Source organism: Sminthopsis crassicaudata, chromosome 3 (genome assembly GCF_048593235.1).
Source record: "Sminthopsis crassicaudata isolate SCR6 chromosome 3, ASM4859323v1, whole genome shotgun sequence".
Classification (NCBI taxonomy): Eukaryota; Metazoa; Chordata; class Mammalia; order Dasyuromorphia; family Dasyuridae; genus Sminthopsis; species Sminthopsis crassicaudata.
The window spans coordinates 309418553-309432685 of record NC_133619.1 but is presented as its reverse complement, the minus strand read 5'-3'; the positions used below and the strand labels follow the sequence as shown (position 1 = coordinate 309432685).

General features: G+C 33.9%; 1 protein-coding gene across 8 annotated transcripts in view; it reads right to left on the bottom strand.

The window, feature by feature from the left end:
- The window catches only part of ALCAM (activated leukocyte cell adhesion molecule), a 254902-nt gene that overhangs the window by 30013 nt on the left and 210756 nt on the right, over nucleotides 1-14133 (bottom strand). For all 8 annotated transcript variants that reach the window (XM_074301078.1, XM_074301081.1, XM_074301080.1 and 5 more), the window contains exons 4-8: nucleotides 9462-9526; nucleotides 8766-8850; nucleotides 8190-8372; nucleotides 3188-3315; nucleotides 2205-2337 (exon numbers count right to left, since the gene is read on the bottom strand). In XM_074301078.1, the coding sequence (XP_074157179.1) occupies nucleotides 2205-2337; nucleotides 3188-3315; nucleotides 8190-8372; nucleotides 8766-8850; nucleotides 9462-9526 (594 nt within the window). The remainder of the gene's footprint in view (nucleotides 1-2204; nucleotides 2338-3187; nucleotides 3316-8189; nucleotides 8373-8765; nucleotides 8851-9461; nucleotides 9527-14133) is intronic.

The following is a 14133-nucleotide window of genomic DNA, read 5'->3' as shown; positions in this document are numbered from 1 at the left end:
TATAATCTGCTATATATTTATTTTAGTCTTATCACTCTACCTATGGAAAAGGGGGGAAAACAAATAAACAAAAACTAAAACATGCTACCAATATATCTTTTAAGAGAATTAAAATGTTGATTTTTCTTTGACTTCTTTCTCAAAACCCAACTGCCACATTCCATCCTTATATTTCAAAACTAAAATGCATTTTTTTTAAAAAAGCCTACACAAACACCTGAAAACCAATTAAACTGTCACATCTTTCTCCTTATTCATATTCTTATCACTGCTGATTATCAAGACACCTCAGTGACTTTATTATCAGCTTCTTCTTCCAGCTAGATCCTCAGTTAACAGACACTATAGATCTTATTTCTTGGGATTTTGTACTTTCTATCAAAAACAAGAAAGCCTTAATATCCCCTAAGGCTATGGATTCTTGACATAAGACCCTCAGAAGTAATTTACACATGACATCTTTCAAAAGCAGAGTTATCTGCTGGCTTCATTTCCCTAGTGTCATCAAAAAATAATAAGACTCACAAAAAAGCCTATTAAGGATGCAGGACAGTCCTGGATGAAAGGTCCCATAATAGCTAGTTTTATACATATAGAAAAGTATGACAGCAAAATAGATGTCCTTGCTGTCCCAACAATTAGCCAAATCACTGATTGGCTCAAGTCAATACAAGGTAAATATTGGACAGAACAAAACAATTATTTGTGTAGAAACATTTCCTTAATAGTTTGATTCTTTTCACTTGCTACAGAGAATGTGTGCCTAATACATTAAAATGTGGCCATCTTTTCAGACTATCCTAACATGTATCGATAATTAGGAATTGGTATGTCTGTTTTTCTAGCTATTTATCTATATAATAGCTAGCTTTATTCTATCTACCTCCCTTCTTGCATCTCTACTAGAGGTTTCAGACTGAATCCTCAGAACTAATCCCCCCAAAATGATATTTGAAAAGAACTTTAGATACTCTTTCCCAGGAAAATTCTTAAATCTGAATTAAGTCTGAAGAAGTCTGTCTTCTCTTTTGAAGTAGGGTGAAATCCCAGGCACAAGGAATTTGATTTCATCACCAAGAAGGAAAGATCTCACTGACACTACAACATACTAAAATCTCATTACAAGACTGGTCTTCTTCTCTAAGGAAGAATGATGTGTGTACTGGTCAGTCTTTGAATTCTAAGTGCCCTTAGGGCAAAACAGCAAGTGAGTCCCTTGTCTCCATGAAATCCTTTCTCAGACTGAACCTGTCTTGCCAGTATCTCCCCAGGATGAATTGCCACAAATGGAAAAATTAATCTTTAGGAAGGTCAAGTCAAGCGTTTCTCATGATATGCCTCTGTGTATTTTGCCTTTTGCCTCCCTGAGCTTACATAGCTTTATTTTAAAGATTAAAAACACAGGTTAAAAGAGAATAAAAGTGATGCTGAAAAGAACTTTGATCCTGAGGATGCTTCTGCTTTTAGATACTTACTATCCATTCATCAATGTGGTTTCATTGGCCAATGAAATTATTGCAACAGTCTTGATCTCATTCCTAAAACCAATTCATTTTAACTGATATTGGGAATGGGTCTTATGCCCTATAATTTTTGTTCTCTATTAAATAAAATATTAAATAAAGCTTTCAGAGGTCCGCTGCTATTTCCATGAATTTCAGAACAATAGGCAGTTGTTCACAATATAATAGTTATTTCATTAACATTTGTAATAAGTATCAGTTTCTGATACTATACATTATGGGAACTTAAAATGATACTGGATTTTTAGCACAATTGAAAGTATCATTATTTAAGACCATATATATTATAAACTTTGTAATACAAACACTGAATGGTATTGATACTGATGAACTTAAAGCACAATGAAAGCAGGTTACAATCAGAGCAGTAGATAAAGTACTAGGCCTGGAATCAGGAAGACCTGAATTCAAATATGTTATCACAATCACTTCCTAGCTCTGTGTTCCTGGGCAAGTCACTTAACTCTATTTGCCTTAGTTTCCTCATCTGAAAATTGAGCTGGAAAAGAAAATAGCAAACCATCCTAGTATCTTTTCCAAGAAAATCCTAAATGGGGTCATGAAAAGTCAGACGTGACTGAAATAACTAAACAATAACAATAATAGTTACAACTTAGTTGGAAAAAGAGTATTAGACTAGAAATTGCTTTCAGAAACTGCATGAGAATAAAGGTAACTTACAATGCACTGTGATGGTTGTGGCAGCAATCATGCTTTTTTCATCTGTTAGAGAACATTTGTAGTCTCCTGTTGCATTTCGTTTCACATCTGTCAATACATAAGTATTCGAGCTTCTTATACCTTCTGGCTGTCCCTTTGGATAGAGGTAAAACAGCCTATGATTATATTGGGTAGCAAATATGAGGACAAACATATTTCTTAATGACTGCAATATTGTTTTTTTTTTTTTTTCCAGTTTTGAAAAGGATGGTTTGCTTCAATGGAAAATATAGGAATTGTGGATGGAATTTAAATACAAATGTGTGGCTTTTTATTTTAATGTTGCAAAATTTTTTAGGGGAAAGAAATAAATGCATTTTATTATCTAAATTATTTTAAAATGAAAATAAATTAATGTATTTAAAAGCAATTTATTATTAAATTATTTTAGAGCTAAATATCCAAATATTTCCAAATAGTTCTTGGGAAAATGATATTTATTTGAGTCCCATGTCCTTTTGGGACAGAATGAGATGTTTTTCTTTCAATTGCTCTTGGACAGGTATGTTTTCCTGGCTACATAATTTTCAATGATGCTTTGGGTTCAACTTCAAAAATGTCTTCCTCTGTTATCACTTTTGTTTTCCATTCAGTCTTCCTGATGAGATGAATCTTGGCAACTATTTGAGAAATCCAACTCATTAATGGATTTAAATAGCTATTGTGTCTTCTGATTCCCCTTTTCCCCACTGGATTTATAAAATTAAAAGAGTTTTAAAGGTATCTTCCTATGTAATTTAATTTTACTGGTAAAGCGGGGGTGGAGGGAAGCAGGAAAAAGTGAATCTACCCTATTTCATAGTTTCCTCATAGAGGAGGGAAAATATTTCATGCGAACTCTGTAAAAATAACATCATTCTCCTTCTTTTATGTGAACATCAGACAAATATCAAACAGGGAAAAACGACAGTTCTGAAGCTAAATGGCAGGACTGTGGCACTTACTGGGAGGTAAAACAAAAACTCTTCTGGAGGGGGGTTACCATTTCCCAAGCATTTTAGAGTGATGTTGTCTCCTTCCTTAATGGAATTTTTGGGTGGTAAAATGTGAATTGTTACCTTCTCTGTGGGATCTGCAAAAATAATGGACACAAGTTAACAGTTTTTGTCAAGTACCATAGTACTCTATACATATAATGCAAATGACTAAATTATACACAATTTTCTCAAGAAGCAAGAAATGGTAATTACTTAAATGTATCTTTTTATAGAAGGATTTAAGTTAATAGATACTTTCTATACTGAGTACTAATCCTAGTTAGAACAAACTACAAAGGAACCCCTGCTATATAAAAATCAATTTCTTCTTAGCAAAATGTCTTTAACTGTAGTGGGAATGACCATAATTATTTTATGTGTAAAAGACCAGTAGGAACAATCTAATCTCACTGTATGATTTCATTATAAGAGAATTTTCTGTATTCTATGAAACTTACTATTTGGAAATACTGAAGCAGCCATCAAAATAGCCAGTTCTATTAAGAAACACTGCACTCATGTAACATATTAGCATCCTATATTAAATACAAAGAAACATGAGCTAAATAGCACAGAAAAAGCTTTTTGGTATGCTGAAGAGTCTACTTGCTTTCAAAAAGATGAATCTCATGATCTAAGGGAGACCCTTAAAACAATCAGAAGAACTGTAAATGTAATATAATTCTGTTCTATTCAATGAAGTCATGATACAACTTCCATCCACTTTAGCAATGTTTCCAAAGAAAATAAGGATAAAGGGATTCTTTATAATAAGCTGCTGTTCACAAGCAGAATTCTAGGGAAATTAAAGTGCATATATAATAAAAACCACATCTAACAAACACAAAATAGGAGAAAAATATCAGTTTTAAAAGAATATATATTTTCAAAATGAATAATTTCCTAATAATGATCTACTTTTAAATTTTCAGATACTGGATTTAGAAATGGCCTAATGCATAGGCTCATTTGATGGAAAACTTAAAGCACTATGTAAATCTTATTTATCATCATCATCATTATAAGATTCTCAATAGGAGGAAGGAAGGAAGGAAATAACCTCTGAACTTTGAGGAGCTTAAGTCCTAAGTGAATGTCTTCAGCCAAAAGAAAACTGAAAAATAGAATAAGGTGCTAGGGATAAAGTAGAGAGGAGGCACCGTTTTAAAGTGTAAAGATGTCAAGGACAAAGGTAGGAAAAAAAATGAAACTAAAATTTTCCCCCTGGTTTTACCAATGATAGTCTCCAGGCTGAAGATAGTAAAGTCTAGTGTGAAATCCATAAAATTCATTTTTGACATTATTTTCTTCCCCTCCATTCCCATTCTGTTACCCTTTCTCTATCACTTGACTCCTGTTCCAATATTGTAGCACTGCTGCTTAAGACATAACACTGTTGAAGTTCCACCCTCCCAATTATACTTGGCTTTTCAAATCATTTCTATTCTTTTTTTCTCTTTTAGCCCTCACCTCTTTTGTTCATAGCTCTGCTGTTGACTAGGAAATTAATAAGCCAACCTGGGATAATGGGGGCAATTTATTACCTCACTCCAAGGCAAAAAATTGGTACTTTAATAGGAGCATTCTAGACTAAATTCAACATGACTAAAATGAAAGTAATCATCAATCTTAAAATGATCATTCTTGGGTTTTCTGATCCCATTAGTATCGATGTTGTTTTACTACTTATAAAGTCACTAAACTTCCCTCAGATTCAGCTTTATCATCTATAATGTAAGGGTATAATACTGGTAGTAACATGTCCTGGAGACATTGTGAGAATTAAATATGAAAAAGTGCATAAAGAGCTTGGAAAACCTTAAGATACTATAGAGGAGCAGTGTAGAAGATTAGAATGAAAAAAGATTGGGATTCAAGAAGGCAGGAGGTCAAGCCCCATAGGTGACATCTACTAGATATAAGACCTTGGACAAATCATCTAATCCCTCAGTATCTAAGAGAAATCTTTAATGCCAGTGAGAAAACTAATCTACACTAGTATAGGAGCTTTCTCATCAAAAATATTTTTATATTGACAAAATCAGAGATCTAGTAGAAAAAAAATAAAGCATTAAATATTTCAGAGAGAATCATTATCATCATTATATTTTACTCATAAAATCACAAAATCTCAAAGAAGTAAGGGGTATCAGGAACCATCTAATCTAACCTATTCTTGTGCAGAAATTTCTACAATTTTCCCTGACAATTAATTCATTATCCAGGTTCTGGAAGGACCAGAATTTAAGAATGTCTGGAAGGATTCTGTCAGTTGGTGTTCTGGTTCTTTTAGTGTTAAAATGTCACCAGTAATGAGATATCTATCAGCTGATGGGAGACATAATTCCACTTTGGATAGCTTTTACTGTGTAGAAATTCCACTCGTCTTCTATTGATCTAATAATTTCTGCCTCTCTGCAACTTTCACCTATCCCTTCTGAGATCAATCAAAACAATTGTAATCTCTTAATATAAGAATGATTTAAATACTCTGACAGAAATCATGAATGCCCAAATCTTCTCCAAAGTCTAGTAATGAGTAGTTGTATGATATATTTTTTTTGTTGTTGTTGTAAGACATAGTGACTGTACCATGCTGCTATTTTTCCTCTGGACTTTCTTTCCAGATTCTCATTACTTAAATGCAGTACCTAGATGTAAAAATTTCTCCTTATTTCCCCCATGTGTTCAGGCATTAAGTCCTATTTTTTTTTTCATATTACCTAATGGATTACAGATTTACAACTGAAAGGGACTGTAGTCATCATCTAAACCAAAGTTTCTTAAACTAAAAGGTCATGATCCCATATGGGGTCATGTAACTGAATATATGTGGGGGGGGGTCCACAAAATTTTGATTTATTATCAGTAAATTTTTTATTTGTATGCCTACTTTATATACGTATATGCCTGAGGTTATGTAAAAATTTGAGTGAGAAGGGGTCATGAATGGAAAAAGTTTAAGAAGCCCAACTCTAACCCAATCTTACTTTACATATACGAAAACAAAGGCCCGGGAATAGGGTCAATGGCTTCCTCAAGGTCATATAAGTAGAAAATAGCATTGGTGGGACTTGAACATCACCCCCACTACTATTATCTTAGATTCAGTCTCATAAGCTTCATTCTATATTATTGCTAGTCAATCTCCCTCAGATTAATTTTCCTATAATGCTTCTTTCTGAAAGTTACATTTCTGATTAAATGGATGCATATTACATATACAGTCAAGTCCAAACTTTGATTTATAATCTAGGACAACCTCCATCTTCTTGATATATCTTAATATTATCCTATGTGAACCATGTTTCTGCCCAACTGATCTACTTATAGTTGTTAGGCAATGTTCCCTATATTGTTGCTTATTTTTTCCACTCATATGGCCCCAACTTTGGAAAAGCACTCAGTTTTCTTTTTCTTTTTATCTACAGTGACTACTCATTGCCTTTCTTAACAACATTCAATGGATTGAATATAGTCACTGTGATACCTCATAAGTTCCAGTTTCATACTTTGTACCTTCTATTATTTGTACAACCATCTTTCCTTTTATATAAACTATTTTGACAGCCTCTACCATTTTGCACACGAGTGGTATCAGCAAAACTAATTAACAATATAAAATCTTGGGAGAAATTTCTTCTTGTGCTCTGCCATTAATTAGTCAAATAAAATATATTTACTTCAGAAATACTGCTTTCTAAATGAAAGGGAAAGATATGGGTGTGTTTGCCAAATGGATTTCTATTTGGCTAGTTTAAGGACAAAGGAATCATTTTTTATTTCTCTTGAAAAGCATTACTCTTTTAACTTTTTCTGGTGTAAATTCAAACTAGTTTCTATTTGTTTTATAACACAGAAAACAAAATGTAGGTGATTTGGAAATTTTCCTTAGGCTCACTGGCATTTTCACTATCTATGAAAGGAACTGGATTGATAGTTATTCTTGAACATACATGCCATTATTGGAATTTCAAGTACATTTTCATTTTAGAGGACTTGCCACCCCACTTTGAAGAAAAACACAAAGTTTCTTTTCACCTGAAGGAGCAATTCCTGTCTGGGTGCTTATTTCTTTGTAAAATGAAGAAGAATCAGACTCAATTCAAAGATTCATGGATTCAAATGGGACTTTAGAGATCATGTAGTTCAATGTTGCCTGAACCAACATTACCTCTGTAATATACTTGATAATTTGTAATTCGAGCTTTGCTTAGACTTCCAGTGAGAAGAAACCTATTACCTCTCAAAGCAGCTCATTCTACTTGTAGATTGCTCCATTTGCATGAAATCTAAATGTTCATTGGACTTCCCTAAATTGCTTTTAGTTCTAATCTTCTTGGACAAGCAGTTAAACAAGTTATTTATTAAATACTTGTAGAATGCACTTGTAGATTCTGGGGTAAGACTAAGTGATGTCTGAGAATATTTCTAGTTAGAATATTCTATAATTGCAATTGCTAGGTTAAGTTAAATAGTAAAAACAAAATGTAGAGAGTTATAAATATGTTAGTTTTTTTTTTTCATTTTAATATAGCTTAGGATCATAAATTCTAACAGTAAGAAGCAGAGGATAGATTTGAATCCATGTCTTCTGATTCAAAATCTTTCATTGTTTCTATTAGAAAACAGGAAAAGATGTTTAGTAATTGACATAGATGAAATTATTTTAGGTAAATTAAAAAAAATATGGGAAGTTAGCTGGTACAATGGATAGAATGCCAGCCCTAGAGTCAGGAAATTAATCTTCCTGGGTTCAATTCTGGTCTGGGATACTGAATTAGGTATGTGACCCTGGGCAAAGCCCTTAATCCTTTTTGCCTCAGTTTCTTCATCAGTGAAATGAACTAGAAAATGAAATCATAAATTTATCCAGTATCATCACCAAGAAAACCACAAATTAGATCATGAAGAGTCGGACGTGAAATGATTGAACAATCATAAAATGAAAAAACATTGAGTAACTTACAGTAAATATCAAAGAATGCTTGATCAGAATAAATTGTTTTTTGTCCAGATGGACCATAATATGTTACAGAACATGTGAATGGTATCTTTATGTCATTTTTTGTTGTCTTGTACATTAGAGATGAAGTTACAGTGGAGAGTTGAGTTACTGGATCCACTTGTCTTTGTAAAGTTGTGACCACATCTAAAAGAAAGAAGGAATATTAATCATAGGATCTTTTACTTGGATCGAAAGTACTTAAATTTCACAAAAACTTTGAAAGATGGCTTGTCCTGTTCTAGGTACTGTACAGGCAGGGAGACTGATGTAGCAAGGCAAAAGCCTTTCCAGTGTTACAGAATAAAATAATGGTGTAAGCAGAAATAGAATCCAACAGTCTTGTCTCCCACACACTTTAATTGACTATGAGAACATGTCACATATAGAAGAAGTTTCCTTACTCCTTTTTCTTCTGCAGCAGCACTAAATCAGGATTTGGGTGAAAAATAATGGATACTTAAAGTAATAAGAACCATTGTTGTGTAGATCAAAATATTTAGAAGCAAGATTGCATATCCAATACAAACTCAGACTTACCTTCTGAAGGGTCCAATGTCTTTCCATTCCTGTACCATGTAATGTTAACATCTGGATAACTGTCTTTTGAAACACACTCACCCAACTGCAAAAGAGAAAGTGATGTCAACATCTAAGTCTAACTGCTTTATTTAAACAAAATTTAGTGATCCAATGTGATTGCTATAAAAATGGAGATGGAGGTGGTCTGTCCATCCTCATGTTATTTATTAATGTCTTTTCATCCAAGCCCAATTATTCTACCTACCTTGGAAAAAATAGCAAGGTTATTAAATCATCCTGCTGCATTTGATTTAAAAATTGTTTTAGAACAAATATGATATTCATCATATGGTATGATATGGTACAATACAATAGAATTTAAGGCTTTTTTTAAACAATGAAATATTTAGTTATACTAGTGAGAAGAAAATAAGTAGAATGTAATCAGTCTATTTGGAACCAAAATGATCCACCTGTACATGATATTTGGAAATGGCTATTTTGGCTTTTTTTGATGTATTTTCCAGTAGCAGACTAGAGGCCTTATGCAAGAGAGATGAATTACCCTTCTTTCCTCTTCTGCACAAAGTCTTAAGCTATTGGTCCCCTGTCTATTCTGAATGAATCAAATCTGGATCCTTATGCAGCTATCATCAGTCCCTTCAGACTAGATAAAATTAAGACAGTTATTTAAGCAAGAAATGTGTGTCTTACCTTTTTCAGCTGTTCTGTTTCCAAGAATTGTGCTTTATTTACAATTTCAGGTTTCGAAGGTTGCTCTGAAATTAAAGAGAAAAAAATCAAAATCTGTGTGAAAAAGACAGGACTTCTGTTTTGCCTTATATCAAATAATGCATTTGCCCAAAGCTGGAAAACAAGTGACCAATCAAAGAACAGACTCAGCACAAGGAATGCAATTTGGCAAATTGGTCTAATTGCATATGAGGAAAAAAAAATTCTGCCACACACCAAACCTTTGCATTATTTATCTTAAATGTTATTTTAAGTACCTGGAACTCTTTTGAATATAATCTCTCTAATTAGAAAGCATTATTTTTCTTAGAGCTTCCTAGGCTTTTACCAACCCTGCTGATGGTTTTAACAGTGAAGACTGCAGTCAAAGGACTAAATAGAACCCTGGTGGTTTGAAAGAGCCAGTGTACCTCCTAATGGCTGCCTGTCTCTCTTCCTATCATGAGCATTAGGCTCATTATAACATGATAAATTAGCACTATCATTGTAGTAGTACAAATGAAAAACTGAAGTGTGAAGTTATTGGGAACATCTCCTGCACTATAGTCAGAATTGGCAAAGCACTGAATTAAAACATTCACACCTGGTCTATCTTTGATCTATGGACCATTCAATGGAAAGATCACAGGACAAAGAGGGAGGAGACTTGAGTTTAAAACTCAGCTCTGCCAGCAAATATCATATCTCTACTTCCATTCTCATGTGTGTATAGTGGAGGAGCTGGAATAGATAGGATATTTATTAAGTGCTATGTGCCCTGCACCGTGTGAAATGCTAGGAGTACAAATATATGTAAGACAAGGCTTGTCTTCAAGAAGCTTATATAGGCAGTTAGGTTGCATAGTGGTTAGAGAACTGGGTCTGGGTTCTAGATAACCTGAATTCAAATTGGGCCTCAGATACTTATTAGCTGTGTGAAACTTAATCTCTTTTTTGCTTCAGTTTCCTCATGTAAAATTGGGATAAGAATAGCACTTACTTCCCAGAGTTATTGTAAGGATCAAATGAGATAATATTTTTAAAAGTACTTAGCAGTGCCTAGCACATAGTTAAGCATTAGTCTTTAGTCATTTTTAGTTATGTCTGACTCTTTGGGGTTTTCTTGGCAAAGTTACTAGAGTGCTTTGCCATCTCTTTCTCCAAGTCATTTTACAGGTGAAGAAATCGAGATATAATGAGTTGAATGACTTGTTTGGGGTCACATAGCTAATAAACATCTGAGGTTAGATTGGAATTCAAATCTTCCTTATTTCTCGCACTCTATTCATTGTGCTGTCTGGTTGCTCAAGTGCTATATAAAGTTAATTATTATTATTAGTTATTATCATATTCCAATAGCGGAAAACAATATATGAGTGCTGACAATGAGGTAGAAGAGAGAAGATGAGTAGGTAGCTTGGAAAAAGCATAGAGGTTTGCGCCCCAAGATACAGCAAGGTAAGCTAAAAGTTCAATCATCAAAACTGGGGACTCCAAGGTCAGTGAAGTTCAAGTTTCTAGGGGAACAGAAATATAGAGTAGGACTTTGGTGAGGAATCACAGAGTAGTATGGATGCAAGGATCTTAGAAAATACAGCAAAGATTCCCCTCCCAGAACTGGAAGGAGGCAGTTCTGTAGGCCTAGTCCCAACCCTGCCAATCTATGAATTTTTATAGACTATGCACAATAATCATTCAGTCAACATTTAGTAAATAACATGTTAGGCACTAAATGCTAAGTGCTGAGGATATAATGACAACTAATTAAATAGTCCTGCTCTCTAGGAGTTTACCATACTCTTTAAGCTAGTGAAGTCCATGTTTTGTAAACACTTCAAATTCTCTACATAAAGTTCAACAACTAGAAAACTCAAAACATTGCAAGCAATTTGCCATATTTAGGACCTGGATCATGAAGAAAAAGGAAAATGGAAGAAAACACATGTGCTTTAAAATATTTAATAGGATAAGATGCTATAGAAGTGAACAATTTCACAGATGTCATAAGGGGAAAGCTGCTTGGAAAAACTCAGAGATAATTCAAATTTCTAACACATCTAAGTCATTAATTTCATTTTTTATTTTTCCTATGGGATGTGGCAAAATGAAGTGGTTCAATGTCATATATTTGTTCTTCTATAGAAAGTATGGCTATTTAGATAGCGGCTCTTGTTGGTGAACAGAATAGTGTTTTATGATTCTATCATTATTTTTTTTTTCCTTTAATTTTACTATTACTTTGGTGGCAAGATGTATTGTAGCACTTCTCTCTGAGCATAAGTAGGGTAGTGCCTGAAGGTAGAATCTGTGTCTTAGTCTTCTGGCCAGACATCTGTTTTGGCCTCTGTATGTGGTATATAGAAACAGAGACTTCATGATAGTCCTTTTTTCTCTCCTCAATTCCCCTCCATTAATTAGGGAGAAGGGCTATGTTAAAGAAGAGGCCAGTGAACAGGTAGATTTTTACTTAGTATATTTTAAAATGAAAAGACAACTTCCACTCTTCTTCTCTTCTGTACCTGGGATTCCATTTGCTCCTCCCTTGGACTTTCTGTAAGGGAAGAGGAGATTTCCTTTCTATGTCCCAATTCCCAAAGATATGGCAACTACTACTACACAGCAGGGAGAGTAAGCATTGTCTAGACAACAGTGAGAAATGTTTTTCTTTCTGTTTCTTTCCCCGAGCAATGGTTATTGAAATTTCTTGAATTCTAGAGGTTAGAAGCCCCCTAGATCTTCTTGTTGTCACTCAGAAGGATGCCTGGACTATTGAAATAACATGCTGATCAGTCTTCTTGAACACTCTAGTCCATCCCTCCATTCAGCTGTCAAAATGATATTTCTAAAGTATTGTTATAACCATGTTACCCACCTAGTCAATTAAGTCCATTGGTTCCCTATCATTTCTAAGATTAAATGAACATTCTTTTGTTTGATGTTCTAAGCCTTTCATAACCTGCCTCTCACCTCTCTCCCCTTTCTAGTATTTTCATTGATTAGAATGTTCTCTCTCCTACCTTCTTTCAAGTCCCAGCTAAAATCTCATTTACTATAAGATTTTCTTGATCTTCCTTAATCGAGTACTTTCCCTCTGTTGATTATTTACAATTTTGCCTGTATCTATCTTGTTTGTACATAGTTGTTTATTTGTCCCTCCAATATGAGTTCCTTGAGAATAAGTTCTACCTTTTACTTTTCTTTGGATCCTCAATATTTAGTACAATGCCTGGCACAAAGTAAGTGCTTATTTGTCTGACAGACCGAAAAAGAAAACCAAAACCTTCTGAGAAGAAAAGATGATCAAAATTAGAAAGAGAATTAAAAAAAGAGAAAGAGAATTAGGGAATAATAATAAGAGAAAACATGTTTTAGTTTGCTAGAAATTATGTGTCTTAAGTGAGCTGCTCGAACAGAGTGCAGGATCAAAGTGAAAGTTGGGAGCTCCCAATATAACTCCCCCTTCCCCAAACATACAAAAAGATCTTTTGATTTTACTTAACTTTCAACTTCAAATAAATTTTTCTACCACTTCCCAGCAAACTATTTCTTGTAAGAAAGAATAAAAAAGAGAAAGAAAAATATATCAACCATGCAATGATCCATACTCATAGTTCCCCAGATTTGCAAAGAAGAGAGAAGGTATATTTTCTTGTCTCTTTGCTGGAGTCAGTATTGGTCATTATGATTATATATCTATTATTCATTTTCATGAATATTAATATGGAATTATTCTATATTTATTTTATAGGGCTGTTATATTCTCTAGGGTCTTCTTGTCTGCTGTGTGAAATACTTTTAATCCTATTTAGCCAATAGAATTAAATTGGCTTTAGGATAACCAGTAACACTTCACCAAAATGGAACTTACTATTCTATCTAAGAAGTAGGAAGGAAGGAAAAATAGTCCCTGCATATAGTTACAAGGTTCATATATATACTACTTACCTGAGGCTTTCTCTCACTAGGAAACTGCATGTTTGATTATAGAGTTTCTAAGACTATTTTGGATAAAAGCAGCAAAAATGCAAGTTGGGAAGGATTATTTTAGTCAAACATACTGTTACAGGAGAAATGAGTATAAAGGAAGCAGAAAAATACAAAAATACACTATTCCAGGCCCAATTAGGTTAAGGGGAAAATTTTCTATCTATCTCATTATCCTCCAAGGTAATTTCTGTATTAGAATCACAGAATCTTAGAACTGAAAGAAACTTCAAAATGAAGTCAGAATTTATATTTTCCCCAGCACTGTGGTAAGTGCTGGTCACAACACCTTTCCTCCCCCCCCCCCAAAAAAAAAAAAAAAAGGAAAAATGCATTCTCTTTCTTCAAGGAGGTCTTGTTTTAATATAGCATGGAGAGAGAACATGTAAATAATGATATACATACACAACATTAATATCAGAGGGAATTGTAGCAGAGGTGATGAACCAGCAAAGGATTCCAGTAGATGGAGGGATTTGAAATGAGTCTTGAGCAAAGCCATAAAAACTGGGAGGTAAAATTGAGGAGGGAGAACATTCTTCATATGAGGGACAGAGATGGGTAAGGTAGTGTTGTATGTGAGGAATAGTGTGAGGAACGTGCAGCTGGATTGTAGAGAGTATAGCAGAGAATAAGAAGCCTGGCTTTGAAGTTGCTTAATAGCTCAGAA